At 50.8% G+C, this 20,802-nt stretch overlaps 1 protein-coding gene across 1 annotated transcript in view; it reads left to right on the plus strand.

The window, feature by feature from the left end:
- Positions 1–20,802, plus strand: part of ARHGEF26 (Rho guanine nucleotide exchange factor 26) — a 28,643-nt gene that overhangs the window by 5,682 nt on the left and 2,159 nt on the right. The window contains exons 4-13 of the mRNA XM_053986408.1: positions 3,150–3,206; positions 5,116–5,276; positions 11,128–11,280; positions 11,546–11,675; positions 12,794–12,868; positions 14,252–14,341; positions 17,028–17,182; positions 18,944–19,153; positions 20,413–20,480; positions 20,653–20,757. Coding sequence (XP_053842383.1) covers positions 3,150–3,206; positions 5,116–5,276; positions 11,128–11,280; positions 11,546–11,675; positions 12,794–12,868; positions 14,252–14,341; positions 17,028–17,182; positions 18,944–19,153; positions 20,413–20,480; positions 20,653–20,757 — 1,204 coding nt within the window. The remainder of the gene's footprint in view (positions 1–3,149; positions 3,207–5,115; positions 5,277–11,127; positions 11,281–11,545; positions 11,676–12,793; positions 12,869–14,251; positions 14,342–17,027; positions 17,183–18,943; positions 19,154–20,412; positions 20,481–20,652; positions 20,758–20,802) is intronic.

The following is a 20,802-nucleotide window of genomic DNA, read 5'->3' on the forward strand; positions in this document are numbered from 1 at the left end:
CTCCTCTCACAGAAACTTGTGCACTGTCTGTATTTGATTTGCAAAATTGGAAGTGGGGAGTATATGGGAGAAGGTGCGTGGAGAAAACAAAATCTGGGAATGTGGGACTCATAGTGACTGTGTTTATAACTCTGGAAAAATTACATGCTGTCAACATGTATTAAGAAGTTAAAAAGTGAGTCTGGAGTTGTTGCAGGAAGTCAGCTGGAAAATGTCAGTCCTGGGTTTCAGCATGTGCTAGGAAAGGAGGAGGAGAATGTGTCTGGTGTTCATGAGCAGTGCCTGTGCTGGGAAAGCGAGGGCAGAGGCAGGGGGATCCCCTCTCCCTGCAGGAGCCTTCCCTGGCAGCTGCTGCAGCTCTGACCACGCTGTGCTCGAGGGCAGTGCCCTTCAGGTCTGGAGCTGTCAAATTCTTCATGAGAACAGTAATAACAAGGGGTGTTTCTGTCTTCCTGAAGTGTACTCACACGTGTTGATCCTGGTTGCGGCTGGTTGCTCATTCATGTAAAAATCAGCTGCTGTGAGTGGCTTTAGGGGGCCACTCACGGGGTCACTGTCCAGGGTCACTGTCCAGGGTCACTGTCCAGGGTCACTGTCCAGGGCCACTCACAGGGTCACTGTCCAGGGCCACTGTCCAGGGTCACTGTCCAGGACACTCACAGGGTCACTGTCCAGGGTCACTGTCCAGGGTCACTGTCCAGGGTCACTGTCCAGGGCCACTGTCCAGGGTCACTCACAGGGTCACTGTCCAGGACACTCACGAGGTCATTGTCCAGGGTCACTGTCCAGGGCCACTCACAGGGTCACTGTCCAGAGCCACTCACGGGGTCACTGTCCAGGGCCACTGTCCAGGGTCACTGTCCAGGACACTCACAGGGTCACTGTCCAGGATCACTGTCCAGGGCCACTCACGGGGTCACTGTCCAGGGTCACTGTCCAGGGTCATTCACAGGGTCCCTGTCCAGGGCCACTCACAGGGTCACTGTCCAGGGTCACTGTCCAGGATCACTGTCCAGGGTCACTCACAGGGTCACTGTCCAGGGTCACTCACAGGGTCACTGTCCAGGGTCACTGTCCAGGATCACTGTCCAGGGTCACTCACAGGGTCACTGTCCAGGGTCACTCACAGGGTCACTGTCCAGGGTCACTCACAGGGTCACTGTCCAGGGTCACTGTCCAGGGCCACTCACAGGGTCACTGTCCAGGGCCACTCACAGGGTCACTGTCCAGGATCACTGTCCAGGGCCACTCACAGGGTCACTCACAGGGTCACTGTCCAGGATCACTGTCCAGGGCCACTCACAGGGTCACTGTCCAGGATCACTGTCCAGGGCCACTCACAGGGCCACTCACAGGGTCACTGTCCAGGATCACTGTCCAGGGCCACTCACAGGGTCACTCACAGGGTCACTGTCCAGGATCACTGTCCAGGGTCACTCACGGGGTCACTGTCCAGGGTCACTCACAGGGTCACTGTCCAGGGCCACTCACAGGGTCACTGTCCAGGGTCACTCACGGGGTCACTGTCCAGGGTCACTCACAGGATCACTGTCCAGGGCCACTCACAGGGTCACTCACAGGGTCACTGTCCAGGGTCACTCACAGGGTCACTGTCCAGGGTCACTGTCCAGGGTCATTCACAGGGTCCCTGTCCAGGGTCACTCACGGGGTCACTGTCCAGGGTCACTCACAGGGTCACTGTCCAGGGTCACTCACAGGGTCACTGTCCAGGGCTGCCTCTCCTCTGTGGTAGCAGCCCAGACCCCTGGTGTCACTGTCTGGGGCCTCCAGGGCTGATGTCTGCACTGGCTCCCCTTTCTCCTGTATCAACATGCTTGTGGTCACTTTGGCTATGGTGCAGCCACTTCGTAGATTCCTGGTGAGCTCCCCCCCTTCAGCACCTCCTTGTTTTGAAGGAACTTTTTGTCCCTGACAGAGTTCACCTGTCTTCCTTTCATCCTTTGCTTCTCACCTCCATGGCTGAATCGGTCATTGCTGGGGAAAAGCCAGTCCAGTGGCAGAGATGTTGGGCCTCTTCCATTCCTTCTGGTCATGTTCTTAGCTTAAATGAAGTTTTTGTTTGCTTTGTTGCTATCACACATGTGACCTTTTTTTAGATTATTTCAGCTTAAACATTTTGGACATGTCAAAATTAGGTATTGAATATTCTTTGGCAGAAATGGCCGAAGCAGTCTCCATACCTGGGCCTCTGTCTTTTGGAAGTTGCTGTTGGTGGGGAGTGCAAGGCTGGGCCCTTGGCCTGTGACTTCATGTGCCACGAGTTCATGTGTACTTTGTGGGACACACCCGTGTGTGACAGCTCCGTGTGGAGCATGACTTCAGCAGGTGCCCCTGGACCTCCCTGCACTCTGGCAGGGTCTGTGTTAACAGGGAGCACTGAAATCTGGGATGTGTTTGTAGGTATTTCCTGTGTTGCCTTATTTTTAGAAAACTCTTCCACTGCATCCAGAAAAAAAAGTCACATTGCACCTTTCAGTGCCATTGCACTTCCTCGGGAATGCTCTGAAGCTTTCGGGCTCCTGATCAAAATGTACTTTAATTGTTTAATAAAAAGACATCTAATTAGATCTTGCTCAGCATCCAGAAGTGTCTGCTTGGGGTGCAGTGGGGATGTGGGAGTTGTGTTCCAAAGGCTAGTGACTCCCACACTGGAATGCTGATGTAACTTCCACAGGCATTTTCCTGTGAGTCTGCACTTTGGTGTGCAGAGCAGAGTGTGGCACCTCTTTGTTCCTGCTGTCCAGCATTTTGGGCCTGCTGTGCAGGAATCAAATGAGGAATAATACATCCTTTAAAATTCCAGGGAGCAGGTGGAGCAAGAAGAGAAAGCTTTGGTGATAGCATGTTAGGAGCTTTTGGAGAAGACTGACAGAAATGGGTGGGAGGTCTTGTGTCTGTGGTTGCCTCTGCTCCACGAAGAGAACGGGGCCTTCCACGTGTGTGGTGCTGTGGCCCTTTCCCCTCCCTTGCCCTGGTGTCCCTCCTGATCTGGGTCCTGTGTTTAGAGCTCCTGTAGGGCCAGGCCCTCCTTGGTGCTTTGCTTTCCAGGTTTTGATAGTCCTGTGTCTCTTTTTAATGACATTTCCCCACAAAAGGCATTAAAAATATCCATTGATTTGTCTTTGTAGGTGAAGAAGAATGGCCTGTCAGAAGCCATCAGCCAGGAGGAAAGGAAGAGACAGGAGGTACTCTGTGCTTTGGCTGCTCAGGGCTGCACTGCACGCCTGCCTCAGTGCTCTGGTTCTTGATAAGGAGACGTTGATAAGGGTTCATTGCTTGGCTTCCTGCCCTCCAGTGAAGTGTCCTCTCTCCCCAGGGAGAAAAAATGAACCCAGTCTGTGCTGAGGTGCCTGTCCATGCCAGGGGCTCCTGGGGTGCTCCAGCCTGGCAGCACCAGGGTTGCTGCTGTGCCAGGGAAGAGGTGACATTAGCCTGCAGCTCACAGAGGGGGACGAGGCACAGGAGCTTTTAAAGCAGTGAGGAGCAAAGAGCAGCTTTTACAGAGCCCCTGGGCTGTACCTGCCCCTGTGAGCAGTGCTGGGCACGTGGTGTGCCTGCTGGAGCCCCCGAGCCCTGGGGCAGAGCAGGGCCCTCCCTGCTGGCAGCACCTGCTGCTTGTCTGTTCTCTCTTTGCCCTTTGCTCCTTGTGTCCTCCTCCTCCACTTCCCTTTTCCCCGTGCTCTGGTGTCCACTTCTGCTGCTGTAGCCCCTGACTGCAGGGGCAGTGTCACAGGGAAGGAGGGCTTGCCAAGGGTGGCCTGGCCAGGGCAGCTGTGTCCCTGCTGCTCCTCCCGAGGTGTGTCCTTGCTCAGCAGGCAGGGCTTGCCTGGGAGCCTGCAGCATCACCTGCATGGGAATTGTCCCACTATCTTCCTTCCTTCCTCTTCAGGCACAGCTCAGCCTCCTCCTGCTGGGAAGTTTTGAGACAAGGCATACATCTCAGTGTATATATCAGTGATGTCCTTTAGGAGCCATTAGTCTGTGTTTCCTGGAGCCATACTTGCATCCTTTCAAAAAGAACAAGTTCTTTGGATTCATTTTACATATAAAGTCTTCAATGTTACCAAAACTGCTTTCATGCCTGAGGGTTTTTAATTTGAGTTTTAGAGGCCTGTTCTTTCAGTGGGAGCCTAAATAAATATCTTTAAGCTGTAGTTAAATTACCAATTCATGCTTTTTCTGTATTTCCTTTAAACTACCTTTTATTGTTTGTTCTTTAGCTGTTCTTTAAATTGCTTTTTAGACCCTATTAGATTATTTTATGGTTATATACATTGTCATTGCAGAAAAATATTTGTCTTCTGCCTTGATTAATGTCCATGTCCTGTCCTCACACATGCCCCATCTTTCAGAATCTGTTAGTGAAATGGATCTCTGTGCATATTTTGGCTAAAGAAAATGGGTCACGGACTGGTTTGAGCTAAAATTATTTTCAGAAGATGTTTCCTGTCAAGCCTAGCATACCTGTGTATGTGTGTACCAGCTGCAGGTGCACCTGGCCCCCTGAGAGTGAGCTGCCCTTGGGGCTCACACATCCCCTGGCCCTGGTCCTGTGCAGGTGAACCCCAGAGTAGCTTCAGGTGCCCTCCAGGAGTGCCCAGCAAGCAGCAGGGAGCTGCCCCAGCCCCTGGGTGTGTGTCAGGCACCCTTCTCTGGGTTTTCTTCTCCAGAATGTGTTTGGGTCACGCTGACATGATTCTCCCTTCCTTGCACATCAGAAGCAAAGTGTCTGCCCCACTCCTGCCTGTGCTGATGATTTTGTTCCCAGTCTGGGAAGAGCTCCAGCAGGGACCTCAGCCTGCTCCCTCCAATCTCACTGTGCTCTTGGGGTCACACCTGTTGTTGAATTCTCTTCACTCTCCTGGTTTGCAATTGCATTGAAAACTCTGAATATAGACTTTAAAAAGACTTTTTTTTCTAGTATTAGATCACCATTTCTAATTAATGATGCAACTATTATAGAGATGAATATTTAAGTCATAATCTCTAGCTTACATCCAAAACTTTGCTTTGCACCCCTGCTCAACATTTTCTTTTTGTTTTTAAGGAAAAAAACCCAATCACTAGTAAGTCTCTTCCCCCTTTGCTTTGCAGGCAATATTTGAGGTGATATCTTCTGAGCACTCCTATTTGCTGAGCTTGGAGATTCTGGTCCGGATGTTTAAAAATTCCAGGGAGCTGAGCCTCACAATGACCAAAACAGAGAGCCACCACCTCTTCTCCAACATCACGGATGTTTATGAAGCAAGCAAAAAGTGAGTGTGGCATTTCTGTATTTAACAGAACTGCTCATCCTTAAACACAGCAGCAGGTTTCTTTTTGGATGCTGAGTTAACCATTTTAGTGGTGAGCATCTCTTCCAAAACTCCTGCTGGTTTGAAGATGGAAAGTACAAGTGGCAGAGATGTGCACAGGAGTGTGAGGGGCTGGCCTGGGATTTGTCTCTGAAAATGGAGAGGGAGGGAAAGCACAGAGTGAATCGTAGTGGAAATCAGCATCCATCAAAGCTAAACAGTTCTGGGCTAAGTGCTGATCAGGCATCCAGACCTGGTCCTTGCAGGGCATCAGATAAGGCTCAGTCTGCCCTGCTGAGCTGTTAAATTTGAGCTGGAGTTTCATACTTGCCCTGGAGAGCTGGCTGGTGCCAGGTGATGCAGAGGGTGCTGTGCTGGGGCCTCGCTGTGCTCTGGGACTGTCACCCCTGTGTGAGCACCAGGCTCTGCTGCCACAGGGGTCAGCTGCTCTGCTCTGCTGCTGCCTTTGGGCACATTCCGTCAGTCTGGAGCTGGAGCAGGGGAAGCAGACACATCCAGATAGTGCCTGAAGAGGAGGAAATGGCAGATCTCACATGATACAAGTGCAGAACAGTCTAGTTCCTGCCGGTAATTACTGCCAGTGTTATTTAATCCAGGACATGCATATGTATGTGCTCTCAGAGTACTTCACACTCCTTTTCAAAAGGTGCTGGATGTGGCTTTGCTTCCTTGCAGTTTGCTCTGCAGCAGGTGGATTATGTGTTCCACTTTACTAAAGCATCACAGTGTCTGTGCTGCTTTTCTCTTCCCTGATTTGCAGTCTGAAGTGAGCACAGTGGCTGCAGGATGCTGGTGGCCTAGTGAAGGTACTGAGTGGTCACAGCTGTGGCTCTGTACAGCTTCACATGGATCTCTTTACCCGTGGAACAGAGAAATACTGGCCTCCTTTCAGAAGGGAGGCAGGATTCTGAATGGTTTTTTATTTTGTTCCCCCTTCTTTTGTCCCCTCTGTAGAAATTGCAAAGTTGTCAATTTTTTAGCATGAAACCCTCATTTACCTTTGGTGGAACTCGTGAAGGTTCCATGTTCCCAGTCACAGTAAAGTCATTTCTTGTTTTTTTTTCTCTGAAACACCACAAAATCTGTGGGATTTGACATGTGTTGTGCAGCAGTTTGACTTTTGTCCTCTGAAGTTCACGCAGCAACAAGATCTTGTTTTTTGGAGGCTGATGTGCTGTGTCAAGTGCAAACCCAGTTTAGGAGCTACAGAGCAGGAGAACATTTGGGTTGGGCTGGGGACCCTTCCTTTCTCCCTCCCATTGCCCTTTCTTTGTCTCTTGCTGTTGCCCGAGGTTGAGTTGAGTGGCCCAGAGCCACCCCAGTCTGGTGGCACTGGTGTCAGGGAGTGCAGCTTATCAAAGGCTTTATTTTCAAGGAAAAGTTCCTTTTTCAGGTGCTCCTTACACAAAGCATGAGGTGTAAAGGTAAAGGACAATGGGGGTGAGGAGAGCAGTACTCTTAGGGGAGCTCTAACATCCCTTTTGATTAATAGTCTTCAAAGGAAGTGGGAGGGAGAGGAAAAAGAAGAATCGAAAAATACCACACTAGCCTAGAATTATAATCTTATTCTTTCTTGTCTGTGAAGTCTCATGGTTTAAGAACTTGGGTTTTTATTACTTGGGGTAAAATCAGAAGTCATAACTCCTTTTTAAACTTAAAACATAATTTATTTCCCAAGTTTTGCACTACTGTTAAACTAAAACAAAACTTTGTGCTGGCTTTGAGCAATGTCATTTGTGTTAACAATGGAAGCAGTTTTAAATCAGATACCAGCTTGGTATCTCCAAGCTGTTGCTTTCTATTTTCAAGGTGTTTCAAAGTAGCAAAATCCACCCTTTTGTTATAAAGGGGAGCATCTGTCCCATTCTGCTGTTGTTTTAAGCAGCCTTTGCTTAGTACAAAACCTGAGTTTGAGTGGAGTTGCCAGCGGTTTTGGTTGCTTGGACAAAAGTTTGGTGAGCTGAAGAACCTGAGTTGATAAAAATACTTTATAAAAACCTTTAGTTGAAACTTGAAGCCTCTGTCTAGGAACTTGGACTCGGAACACGTTCAATGGAAACTGTCCAGTACCACCAGGACAGGCCTGCAGTGGCTGACAGGGCCATTCCTGGGGGAACAAAGCTGCCTTTGTTGGGAGCAGAATGCAGCGAGCAGAGACTGTCTCTGCTTTTGGGAGCTCCCTGGAATGCCTGTGACAGAGGGGAGTGCAGATGAATAACCTGTGCAGCACAAGCTGTGTGTGTTCATGGGAACCTCCTGGAAGGTGGCTGCAGAGAGCTGGAGCTCACTGGCCCCTGTGTGATGTGCAGGTCACAAGTGCTGAGCCCAGACTCTCACCGGTCCAGCCCTGGGCAGGAGCTGTTGGACTGGGCTGTGGGGATGCCAGGGAGCAGCTCAGTCAGGCATGAGTCAGGAATGCAGCCTGAGAAACCAGTGCCAGGGTCAGACAGCTCCCCAGGAGCCTCTCTGGGGAAAGAGGAGTCCCAGGGAAACCAGGGAAGTGTGTTCAGGAGTTGGTCTGCAGGGTCAGATCCCCAGGTTTAGAGGAGGAAGGACAGCTTTAGCATTTGTGCCTTCTCTGCTGTTAGGCCAGCGGAGGGCAAATGCTTTTGTGATACCAGAGCAGCATTAGCAGAAAAAGATCCTAACAAAAGCATTTTAACAGATCCTGTCTGCTTTAAACTCTGTCTTAGTCACAGGATCACAGGCTGTGAGCACTCTGGTTGTGATGGGTTCATGGCTTGTCAAAGACATTCCCATTTCCTTGCCCCGGTGTCTCTGGGTGTGTTTGTTGTCCTGCAGGTCCCACCTGTGACCAGGTGCTGAGGGCACCTTCCTGCTGTCTCAGGAGTCTCTCTGGAGCAGGATATCTTATAACAGCAGGGCTGCTGTGGATTTGTGCCAGGGCACTGTAAATAGTGCCAGTGGCTCCCCAGGGGACAGGCCTGGGGCGTGGGCTGGCCCAGGCTGGTGACAGAGGGAGCACAGGGGCTGCAGGGCCAGCTTCTCCTTGCTGGGCTCTGCCTGCTCCTGGGTATGCCCAGGAAAAGGTGATTATGGGCTGTGGGTCTGCAGGGTTAGGAGTCATATTTGTGTGTGTAGCTGTGTGTTGGTTTCCATTCTGAGACTGGGAATTCACCAAACAAACTGATCTCAGTTCTGCACTTTAATCACCCTCTCTCCAGCCTTTTTGTTTTTTTAATAAAAACTGATTTTGATTCAGCATAAAAATTCTATGGAAATAAACACTATTTTCCCCTATTTTTACTGTTTTAAATCCCCCCTTCCCTTCCCTAAATAACAATAATGTTGCAGATGTTCAGCTTCTGTTCCTGATGAGAAGGTTCAGATTTGGAGAGGTTAATCAGAAATCTTTGTTACTTCTAGCTGAAGTTTTCTCAGGGTGGCAGTTGTTACTTCAGTGCCCCTGTGTCCAGGGGCAGGAGGCTGAATTCTGCTTGCTGCCCCTCCAGGGGTTTCTGTCCCTGGTGGTGCCAGCAGCACTCTGGAGCTAAACCTGCATTTCTGAATTTGGCCCTCAGGAGTGTTGCAGAGTGGATGGTTCTTTTAAACAGTGGAAGGGCAAGATGAGGGAAATCAAATTCTGTCCTAAAATGCTGTTTGACTTTCTCTGAATTGGATCTAACTTTAACCAGAAAAGTCCTGGATTTAACAAAGAGATGTTTGAAGTAAATCCTTCTGACATTCAGCAAAAATAGCTGCACACATCACAGCAAATTCCTTGTTGGTTAAATTGAATGGAATCATTCCATCCCTCAGTCCTGAGCTTTATGGCAGAATCTATCCTAAAATTGTAAGTGAAAGGGTTTATGATGTGTCTGGTTCACTGATTGTATCTAATAATTAGCAGATTAGATATGGAAAACTACAGCTTTTGATTCAAACTTTGATGCAGGCTTTCCTTATGGGACATACTGGGAGATGGGGCTTTGATATACTGCTCCTCTTTGTCCCTCTTTTCCCTTTTTTCTTTTCTGTCTTTACTCTCCGAGATCTTTACCATTCTTGCAGTGACTGTCTCTGATGATGTCACTGATGAAGCACCAGATAAATTCTAAAGGTGGAAGTTGTGCCCAGCAGGGTCCAACACCTTGTCAGTGTGCCATAACACAGCAGGAAATGCTGGATTTCCTCATGTCCTGAGCAAAGGGAATTGGCAACAGTGGGAGCTTCTCCCAGCCATAAACATGTCTGAGCAGAGAGAAACAAATCCCAGTGTGGGATGGGGCTCTGCCGTGCCTCCTGAGACACTGCAGACTCCATACTTACCAGCTCTTTTTTCTGTAATTTTATTATTTGTGTGTCCCTTGGGGCTGGTGCTGGCACTAAACCCAGATGCACAGCACAGGACAGGTCTGTGACTGCTCAGGATGTGCTGTGCCTTGGAGGGGCTGCGTGGGGGACAGAAGGTGCTGAGGGCTGTGCCTGCAGCAGTGGCAGGGCTGTAACAAATCCTGCTCAGCTCTTGCAGTGATAAGCAGCCCTGCTTATCAGCCAGTCCCTCTGCAGTTACTGTGTCAGAGCTTCACAAAAACAAAACCCAAAACCAGACCAAAATCCACTGATTGTCGTGGCTCTGGCTGACCCAGGGAGAGCCTGGCAGCCACTCAGTGCAGCAGCTGCTCGTAAGAACACCTGGAGAGTGCCTTGATTTAGTTCAGCCCTGCTGCTGCACACCATCAGCTGCTGTTCACCCTGTTCTGCTGCTCTCGCAGGTTTGAGGTGTGTTCATAAAGCAAACTGGAGAGCATCACTTGAAAAAGGTGGCAGATTTCAAGAGCCACTGTTAGTGATAAAAAAATTGAATAAAGGGCTGAAATTTAAAAAAAGCAGATTTCAAAATATTAGAGCTTAATGTGAGCTCATGTGTTCTGAGTATTTCCTTAACGTTTTCTGTGCTGTATGAGAATTCTTTTATGAACTTGTTTACTCCAGGGAGCTGAGGATTCTTGCAGTGAATGCTGATGTACAAAGGCTGCAGCCAGGACAGCTTCTCATGTGTGAGGGGTGATGTGCAGAGCTGATCTGTGAGCTGTTCCACCCCAGCCAGTGGGGGATTTCCAGTGAGCATCATGGAGATCAAGGCTTGTGCTTTGGGAACGCTGGGAGTGCAGAAAGCAGTGGGACAGAGACAGACAACAGGGAAATTGTCAGAACAAGCATGGCTGGGGAAGAGCCAGCTCAGGATTTCGGGTTCTGTGCCCATTTTCAGTGTTTCCAGTCTGTGTTTGGTTCCAGTGGAGGACTGCAGGATGTGAAGCCTGTCCTGCTCCACCACCACGTGGCTTTGTCCTTGGCTCGACAGCCACACGTAGCTGTACTCCACTGAGCACTTCTGGTGCTGTGCTGCCTTTAATTGCAAGAGGAAATGTGTTAATGTGTGTATGGAGTAGTTTCATTTCTTTTCCAACCCCGTTTCTGGAAATTCTGGTCTGACCAGCTCAGTGATGCTGTTGGGTTGTGGCAGTGGGAGAGTGGGAAGTGCCTGTGCCAGGGCTGCTGCTGGGCTGCCAGGGGCCAGCAGCAGCCCCGGGCCCGTGTCCTGGGCCTGTGTCCTGGGCCTGTGTCCCAGTCCTGTGTCCCAGTCCTGTGTCCTGGGCCTGTGTCCTGCCAGCACTGCCCTCCCTGCCCTGCCAAAGGAGGGATGGCCTCGCCCTGTCACCAGCCAGCCCAGCTGGCATCGGTTGGTGAGTGGGTTGTGTCAGGGGAGTGCTGTGAGAGGAAGATGCTGTTTGCATGTAGAAGTGAGCAGTTGGTTTCACCCCCCCAGGTTCTTTGAAGAACTCGAGGCAAGGCACCAGAACAACATTTTCATCGACGACATCAGCGACATCGTGGCGAGGCACGCGGGCTCCTCCTTCGACCCCTACGTGAAGTACTGCAGCAACGAGGTGTACCAGCAGCGCACCCTGCAGAGACTGCTGTGAGCAGGGCAGGGCTCCCGCGGGCCCAGCAGGGCGACAGAGGCCCTGTGGGCACACCTGGGTCTGCCCTGGCACTCAGGGGTGGCAGCTCCTGAGGTTTAATGTCGGTGCTGGGGCTGGCGGATCTGAGGGAATAAAGCTGAAGGCTGGCGTGGTCTGACTCCTGCAAATCACGCTTCCTTTTTATAAAATAATGGTTTATTTAAAATGTAAAATGGTTTGGTGAAACATCCCGTTGAATTCTTGCATCCTCTCTCCCCCCAGAGCCACAAACCCAGCGTTTAAGGAGGTGCTGTCCCGGATCGAGGCCCACGAGGATTGCCGGAACTTGCCCATGATCTCCTTCCTCATCCTCCCCATGCAGAGAGTCACTCGTCTCCCCTTACTGATGGATGTGAGAGCACCTGCTTCCCTCTCTCCTTGCTGCTTGTTCTCACAGTGTTAACATTCTCTCATGCTCAGTTCTGGTTCTCTCCAGTCTCTTCGTGCCTTCTCCCTTTCGCCACTCCTGGGCTGTGGATTATGGATTCCTGCTGCATTTGTTTGCTGACTGGGACTGGGCCCTCCTGCTCCCCATTCACAAGTTAAATACTTGGATGTTCTAGTAGGAAAATTGTACAGTAAAGGGTCAAAATGGTTCTGAAACTCAGCAGGAACCAGCACAGGAATTGTATGCAGTGCTAGGATAGAAATGAACCCTGCAGCTGAAAAACAAGACCTGCTGTCCTGTAGGATGGGTGAGGGCCCTTAGGCAGGGAATACTCTTGGGAACCTGAAGGATGGACTCCGTTCCCAAGGGAGCTGTGTGTGAGTGCCACTGAGCTCTCCCTCCCTGTGCAGGGACTCAGAGAGAGTGATGGAAGTGCCAGGCAGTGTTTGTCAGGCAGAATTCACACCAGGAGCTGGGGGATTTCAGTTAAGGTGCCAGGACTAAGTGAGGAGCTGGAGCACCAGCAGGAGTGCAGATTGTGATCAGGCTCAGATTCCAGCACTGGTAGGAGCCAGAAACAGAACTGATAATTTTGTTCTGTATATTTTTTTAATTGAGCACTGATGAATTTGATCACCTGGACAGTTAGTTCATTCACAGACACTGAATTCTCTCTTCTCTGCAGTACATTTCTAGGTAAAAAAATGGAATAATAATCCAGTGTTCCTGCAGAGTGTCACTGGGGGTGCCTTTCCCTTCTTGGGTTTATTTCTCCTATACCTCCTTCCCCTCTTTGGGTGAAATGATCTAAGCAATCCAATCAAGCATTTTATTTCCCACTCTTTCAGTTGTTTTTTGTTTGGAGATGGTTGCATAAACCTTGTCTTGAGAGGTACAAAGCATCACTCTGTTCCCAAACTTTCCAGGGAGGCATTCCTTAGTGTGACCAAGTGACCAGTGCTCCCTCTTGATCTCAGTCCACAGCCGAGGTTCAGCTCCTGGATTTCAGTTAAGATGTGAAATCTCTGTGGGTTGCAGTCTGTGCTGCTTGGTCCTCTGAAGTAACTGATGTTTTCTTTCAGACTATTTGCCAGAAAACCCCCAAGGATTCAGCAAAATACGAGAACTGCAAGCAGGCTCTGAAAGAAGTCAGCAAGGTACATTCTCAGTTAATTCCTGTGTACTTCCAGTGCAAAATGGGTGTTTTCCATGCATAAGTAATGCAGGCAGGAAGAGCACTGAAGCATAAGGACTCTGCATTGTTGCATTTAAGGAAAGGCACTGGGATTGGGTTTGTGCAGAATGACTGGCTCCTACTTGGGAAAAGATCCCAAACTGGATGATCCTGTGGTGATTCTGGGTTTGTGTGGGGGAGCAGTGTGGGAAGTTAATCCAGCTGGCAGGAGGATGTGTTTGGAGCTGATCACCAGCCTGGGTCAGAGCAGTGGCCCTGCTCAGCCAGAGCTTGGGCTGAACCTTTGTTCCCCCTGGAGAATCACAGACTGTGGGATCACAGGGGTGAGGGGGAGCTGGGAGCGGTGCAGCCGTGGGGCCAGCCCTGGTCACTGTGGGCCTGCAAACACCACGTGGAGGTGGACGTGCCCCTGCTGGGTCTGTGCCCTGCTGGGTCTGTGCCCTGCTGGGTCTGTGCCCTGCTGGGTCTGTGCCCCAGGAGTGCCTTTGTGCCCTGCTGGTCTGTGCCCTGCTGGTCTGTGCCCTGCTGGGTCTGTGCCCTGCTGGGTCTGTGCCCTGCTGGTCTGTGCCCTGCTGGGTCTGTGCCCTGCTGGGTCTGTGCCCTGCTGGTCTGTGCCCCAGGAGTGCCTTTGTGCCCTGCTGGTCTGTGCCCTGCTGGTCTGTGTCCTGCTGGGTCTGTGCCCCAGGAGTGCCTTTGTGCCCTGCTGGGGTCTGTGCCCTGCTGGGTCTGTGCCCCAGAAATGTCTTTGTGCCCTGCTGGGTCTGTGTCCTGCTGGGTCTGTGCCCCAGAAGTGCCTTTGTGCCCTGCTGGGTCTGTGCCCTGCTGGGTCTGTGCCCTGCTGGGTCTGTGCCCCTGCTGGGTCTGTGCCCTGCTGGTCTGTGCCCTGCTGGTCTGTGCCCCAGAAGTGCCTTTGTGCCCTGCTGGGTCTGTGCCCCTGCTGGGTCTGTGCCCCAGAAGTGCCTTTGTGCCCTGCTGGGTCTGTGCCCTGCTGGGTCTGTGCCCTGCTGGGTCTGTGCCCCAGAAGTGCCTTTGTGCCCTGCTGGGTCTGTGCCCTGCTGGTCTGTGCCCTGCTGGGTCTGTGTCCTGCTGGGTCTGTGCCCCAGGAGTGCCTTTGTGCCCTGCTGGGTCTGTGCCCCTGCTGGGTCTGTGCCCTGCTGGGTCTGTGCCCCTGCTGGGTCTGTGCCCTGCTGGTCTGTGCCCCAGAAGTGCCTTTGTGCCCTGCTGGCCTGTGCCCCTGCTGGGTCTGTGCCCTGCTGGTCTGTGCCCCAGAAGTGCCTTCCCAAGGGAGCAGCAGTTTGCTGCAGGCTCAGGGCCCCAGCCCTGCTCAGCCCCTCTCCCTTTGCAGCTCGTGCGTCTGTGCAACGAGGGCGCGCGCAAGATGGAGCGGACGGAGATGATGTACACCATTAACTCCCAGCTGGAATTCAAAATCAAGGTAGGATGAGGGTCGTGTTCCTGACCAGCCAGGACAGTGAGCAGTGCAACTTCATCAGCACGGTCATATCCAACAGTGGTTCTTGCAAAGTGGTCTGTTGTGGCACAACAGAAATTAAAACTTCTGGTCAAGTATTTTAATTTTAGTAGAAGGTGCTGCCACAGCACAAGGGATTTTGAATAAATACTGAGTGTAGAGTATTCTTTACTGTAAAGATAAAGCTGCTGTGAAGATTTTGGCATTAGGAGAGCGGCCAAAGGCTGCTGCTCACTGCTCAGATTTGCTTATGCACCTGATGGGAGAGGTGTGCCTGGGAAAACACTTCCAGGCCAGGGAAGGATGCAGGGGGTGTTTGTCCTTCCCCTCAAGGGTGGGATATCACAGGTTAATATTAAGAACTTCCTGTACAATCAGCCTTTTGTAGGAAACAGCAGCAGAGCCAGTCATAGGTAGGGGAGGTTTATTGGATTTTCTTCAAGTACATTTATTGTTTGTATTGTGTTTGCTACGATCCCATTTCTATGGTTGATGTCTGCTCCCATTACACAATGAGGATTCTTCTGGGAGAAGATTTTTTCATTATCAGGCATGTAGTGAGTGGAGGTTGGTTCATGGTTTTAAAAGTACAGCTCTTGAAATGCTCTGGGTCAGGCTGGGGCAAATGCTGCCTCCAAAAAGACATTTTCAATTTGTGAAAGTATTTTTATTCTCAAATTTTGTCTAAAAATTCATAGTAATAATATTTGCTTATAGCAACAGCAACAACAAATACAACAGTTCTGGGCAAGTGACACCAGAGCATTTCCTGAGGGGTGGTACCAGACTCAAGTCTGCAGCCCCAGTGAGGGGCTGAGCTGCTCCGTGGTTCCCTCAGATCCCAGGAGTCCCTCGGGATCTGCAGGCTCGGGGTCCCTCTGTCCCTGCCCATCCCTCTCGGTGGCTCCTGGGTGACCCCACCTTGCCCTGGGGCTTTGTCCTTCCGTGCTTTTGTGTGAGATTTCCTTTTGTGCATCCAAGCCCCAGCCCTGCAGCCCCTCAGGCCCCAGGGCAGGGAAGTCCTGCTCTGGTTAAATGCATTTTTTCCCTTCTGAGAGCCCCTTTTCTGCTGCAGGGACACGGTGCACGTGATTTGCTCCTTTGGCAATTAAGGAAAAATCAAAGTAAAACCAAGCTGCCTCTGGAAGAGAGTCAATTAGGAAAATGAACTCATTTGGAGTACAGATTAGAGGAATTTTTTTGTTCATCCTCAAATAGAACTTTTAAAAGTATTTTTTGCTTGTAAACCAATCATCATGGGACTGTAATTCTGTTTTATAGCCATTATAAATCAGTTAAAGTATTTCTGTTCTTGCCCAGCCTCACAGAGTTTTGGAGATTTGTTTATTATTTTGTTAGATGTAACTGTGGAGAGCTTCATGGGAGCCCAAGGGAAGTGACTCAAATCTCATGTTGCTTGTGTACACGGCTCAGCTGTGGAATTCAATTTTTAATGAAGTTTCAGCAGTTTTTGTTCTTAAATTTTACATCTTTTGCAGGAGAGAAGTTGTGGGGTTTGTTTTAGGGAGTCAGTGTTTGTTCTCCAGCAGAGAGGTCCCAGTCCCAGCGCTGGGTTTGGGTTTGGCTCAGCAGGTACAGGCAGGCTGCAGTTGGCTTGGCCAGGGATTAAGGGATACAAAAAGCCAACTCATGCAGAATGGGGAAGGCAGCTGACAAACTGCATCAAGGGATGCTTTTGAAAAGTATGTGAAAGGTGCTTAAATGAGGGGGAAACAGGCTCTTGTGTTCATTAGTGTGGCCTGGAGCATCTCAGGGCAGCCTCAGAGGGGTCTGTGTGAGCAGGACAAGTCCCACATCCCCTCCATCTTCCTGGCCCAGAGGAACAAAAGGGCTTCCTGTGGGCTCTGTGTCTCCTGCAGCTGGCAATAATTTGGATTAATAAAGGCAAGTCTTCACATCAGGCAGCTCAGATCCTCTGGGGCTGTGGTGCAGCTGCTGCAGGTGCTGGCCCTCACCTCGGGAGAAAGGGAGCTCCTGCTCCATGCACACGAGCTGGATGAAGAGGAGCTGTAGGATCCCTAATGAGCCTTTATTTCCAGTAAAGCCTGGCAGGGAGCTGGGGCACTGCAGGAGCCCCAGGAGAACAGCAAGGCCATGGAAACCTTCCCGTCCTGCTGCTGAGGGGCAGCACGTCAGAGGTGTGGAAGGAAGGAGGTTGTCCCTGCACCTCCTGGGGCCAGGAGGCTTTGTACAGCCCTGCCCCCCTTTCCCGGGTGGCACAGGGATGTCACCTCTGCTGCCCTGAGGTACCCAGGACACTCTGGTGTCCCCACGTGCCTCGGGAGCAGCTCTCACCCTGCAGACACACTCCTGAAGTCAGGCTTTGCTCGGTGCCCTCAGGAGCTCTCACAGCCTGTTCCAAAGCCCGTGGGATCAGCCAGGTCTGTTCATTTCTCTTTGCAGTGAGCACTGATGACAGGTGCCCCAGTGATTCCCAGGTATTTGCAGCTGTTACCTGTGTGCTGTAGCAATGATGCAGTCCCTCAAACTTTGGTAACCTCTTTGTGTTTGTCATCTCTGAGCTTTGAGTTTATTCAAGCATTTTTCCCAAATGGATTGTACTCTGTTGTCTGTTTTTCACAAATTCTCTAATTTGGAAGGATTACAATGCGATTCTCTTGCCTTGCAGCCATTTCCATTGGTTTCCTCTTCACGCTGGTTGGTGAAAAGGGGTGAATTAACAGCTTATGTAGAAGACACTGGACTTTTTTCCAAAAGAACCTCTAAGCAGCAGGTGTACTTCTTCCTCTTCAATGATGTCCTCATCATCACCAAGAAGAAGAGGTAAGAGTTTCACCAGTATAAAATTACTTTTGTGTTCAGTCCTTGAATCACAGCGACTTTTAACACGATCCTGGCTGTGGAATGAGTTCAGGAGTTATTTGAGCCTTTACCATGGGTTACAAATAACAAGTAACTGCTTGTAAAACAGGATTTACTTTTGGCAAACACAGTTAAGATCCCAAATTGTCAGACGAATCAACAAGATGATTTTTTATGCCCTAGCAAAGACAAGTTTGGGAAGGATAAAGCATTGGGAATGTCCTTTTCCCTGCACACTTCCCAGGATTGCAGGAGCAGGAAGCTCCCTCTGCCCAAGTGCCAGAGCTCAGTGATGGTGCTGGAGCTGGGGTGAGCCCTGCTCCCACCCCCAGAGTTGCCATGGCACCACAGCAGCTGACAGAAATGTTTGCTGCTAGTTGGGGTTGAATGTCTGTGGTTTTCCTTGAGCAGCTGAATCTCAGGAGATTCTTAACATTGCACTAAGACCTCTCCTCACTTTGTGCTAAAAATGGCCATTTCTGGGGCTGCACTTGGGGCTTTACCCAGAGTCCATCTCCAGCCCTGGCTCAGCAGCCTCTGCCCGGCTCTGCCCCGTGCCCATGTGCTGGAACTGGGGGGGAACTGAGGCTCTGACCTGCTGGAGGTGCTGCAGAGGAGGGAGCCAGAGGGCTCTCCAGCCACAGGGCTGCTCCCCGAGACTGGGCAGGAGGGGATTTGCAATGTGTACAAGGCTTTGAAGAGGGATAAAAGTCCACTTTTCCCTACTGTCCAGCTTCTACTTTATTTGGAATGTTTCTTCTGACAGTTGTCCTTGGAGCCCCTGCTGTGTGTAGACACAGTCTGATTTTTTTTTTTTTTTAATGTTAAAAATGACATAATGCTTGCCAAGCACGAATGCAGTGTCCTGAGGGGAGCAGTCAGTGCCAGCAGGTGTGGGGATGCTGTGGGCTGGGTTAGGGCATGAGGCAAAGGGAGCAGGGAAATCAGTGCACTACTGACCCCAGGGGGCTCGTGGGAAATGCTCTGACTGCTCTTACATCAGTTTGGATTCCCTTCAGCAGGAGTCTGATCCAGTGGGTTTGTGGGATGGAAGTGAGGAGTAGGAAGGGTTTGTAGAGGTTTATCTGTTGCTTAATTAGTACGAACTGGTGTTATGATTAGCTGTGCACATGTACAGACTAGTTGATTAGTTCATAAGAAATGCATTTATTATTCATTGCCCAAATGCATAGACACACTTCTTTTTCAGACACAAGATTCCCATGTAGTGATGGCAGCACTCCCAGCTGGGATTGCCAGTTCTTCCCTTGGCTTAGGAGTTATTTAGACTAAAATACCAAACTGACTTCTTAAAAAAAAAAAATACACCCCCCAAAATCCCCAAACTTACCCCAGAAAACCAAGCCCCAACCAGCCCTTTGTGGGGTTCAGAGCATCTGAGCAGGACTGGTTGCATTAGAAGCGTGTTCTGTGCCCATCATTTGGGAGTGCACAAAGTCATTCTGCAGAAAGAACCCAAAGCCATCTCAGTGTTTATTTCCCAGAGCACCGGTGGAAATGTCCCCTGGGAGCTGAACTAGGGCTTTGTGTTACACCAGACCTCTGGCAGAAGTTGGTTACCCCGTGTGGAGCTGGGAGGTGCTGGAAGAGCTGTCCCTACCGCGGTGTCGGATGTGTCTGTGGCTGGGGTTGCTTCCAGACGAGCAGAGCGGGAATCTAAAGCGTAACGGGTGTGTTCTTCCTCCCCGGCGTGCCCTGCAGTGAGGAGAGCTACAACGTCACCGAGTACTCGCTGCGGGAGCAGCTGCTGGTGCTGCCCTGTGCCGGGGAGGAGCCCGGCTCCTCTCCCGCCAGGAGCGCGGCCGGGATGCTCCACTCGGGCCGCAGCGCCGCGTCCCACCTCTTCAGGCTCCTGCTGCTCAGCAACCACGCCGGCGACAGGGTGGAGATGCTCCTGGGAGCAGAGACTCAGTGAGTGCAGCTACCTAAGGGATTTCCTCACCTGGTTGTCTCCACGGGCAGCTCCTCCCGCCCTGCCCAAAGTAGTGAATGTTTATTTATTTATTTCTGTTGGTTATTCTGCTTTGTTAGTTCAAACTGCTGGGCAAGGCCTCGATGACCCTGCCTGCAGAGAGCAGCGTGGCTGTGCCTCGGGCGGGTTCCAGTGTGGGGCCAGCCCTGTGCGGGGTCCCTCACCCGAGGTCAGTGCTGCCAGGTGGTGGCACCGTGGGGCTGTGCGGGCACAGCACCAGGGCGTGGCACGGGCGTGTCCCAGGCACACCCAGGGCGCTCTGGGCTGGTGCTGATGGCTGCATGGCACAGCAGTGGCAGCAGAGCAGGGTCAGAGCAGGAGGAGCTCTGCTCCTTGCTCTCCCGGGCACCCTCAGGAGTGTCCTGCCTTAGAAAGCAGCAGCAGCAGCCAGTGCCTGCCTGGGATGGACGTTGCCATCAACTTCCACACGGCCTCCCAGCACTGAAAGAGTTCATTTGTTCTGGGGGAAGCTGGAGGCAGGACAGAGACATGAAAGGGAGTGCTCCAGACATGTCCCTGCCTGGAAAAATCGATAGTTTTAGGTTGGCTTTCAAAGTTTGGAATATCCGTGAAAGGAACTGAAGATCATCAGTGCTTTCTATTAAAGATCTCATTATGAAAGCAGGAGATGATTCAGACTTGTTTGGAAATGCAATTTTATTGGGGAAAAAATGCGGGACATTTTTAGTTGTCTGGGCTTTGTATGAAAAGACATTTTGTTCTGCAGACTTATTATTGATTTGTTCTGTGCTGTTTGCAGTATAAATAGCAGTCTAGCTGATCATCAGAGCAAGAGTCGGAAAAGAATTCCTGTATTTTAAGTTACCTATTTTTATAGTCTTTTGAGAAGGATGGGAAGGAATTTCCAAGGCCAGACAGTTCAGAGTTGCGTGTGCCTTCGGAATAGTTTTGTGCAGGTAAAACTGAAATGTTTTCTCTGACCCAGAGATTTCCAGCACAGTTTAACTGTATTTCACCACCTTCTGTGGCACGTGGGTCCCAAGGAGAAAAGTACCAGTGTTAGGTGAGAACTTTCTATCACCCTGTGAAGAAGGCAGAGAATACACAGAGGTGGTGATACACAGGGGTTACTCACAGGTGCTGAAGGGAGAGATGCTGGCACTGGAAGAAGTAGGGGCAGTCTCTGAGCTGACCATTATCCAGGGCATGAGTTGGGACACGGGGTTCTGCTTTGCAGGAGTGACAGAGCCCGCTGGATCACGGCGCTGGGCCAGGACAGCGACGGGCACCACACGGACAGGACCAGTAAGTCACAAGTGCTGGGACTCGTGCCTGCTCTGCAGGGCAAGCACACTGCCTGCAGTGGGGCTGGTGGGGGAAGGTGTAAAGTGGAGATTTTTAAATCAATGGTGATGGGTTGCAACAAAAGCCCCTGCCCTGGACTGCTTTAACTGAGCCTGGCTCACTCCTTCCCCAGCGCTGGCTCAGGTGGAGATCATCAGAACGTACACAGCCAAGCAGGCTGATGAGCTCTCTCTCCAAGTCGCTGATGTCGTTTTGGTTTATCAAAAAGTGAATGATGGTGAGTGAGGATTTTGCTGTCAGTAACCATTTGTCATGTCTGCAG

Source organism: Vidua macroura, chromosome 10 (genome assembly GCF_024509145.1).
Source record: "Vidua macroura isolate BioBank_ID:100142 chromosome 10, ASM2450914v1, whole genome shotgun sequence".
NCBI classification, from domain to species: Eukaryota; Metazoa; Chordata; class Aves; order Passeriformes; family Viduidae; genus Vidua; species Vidua macroura.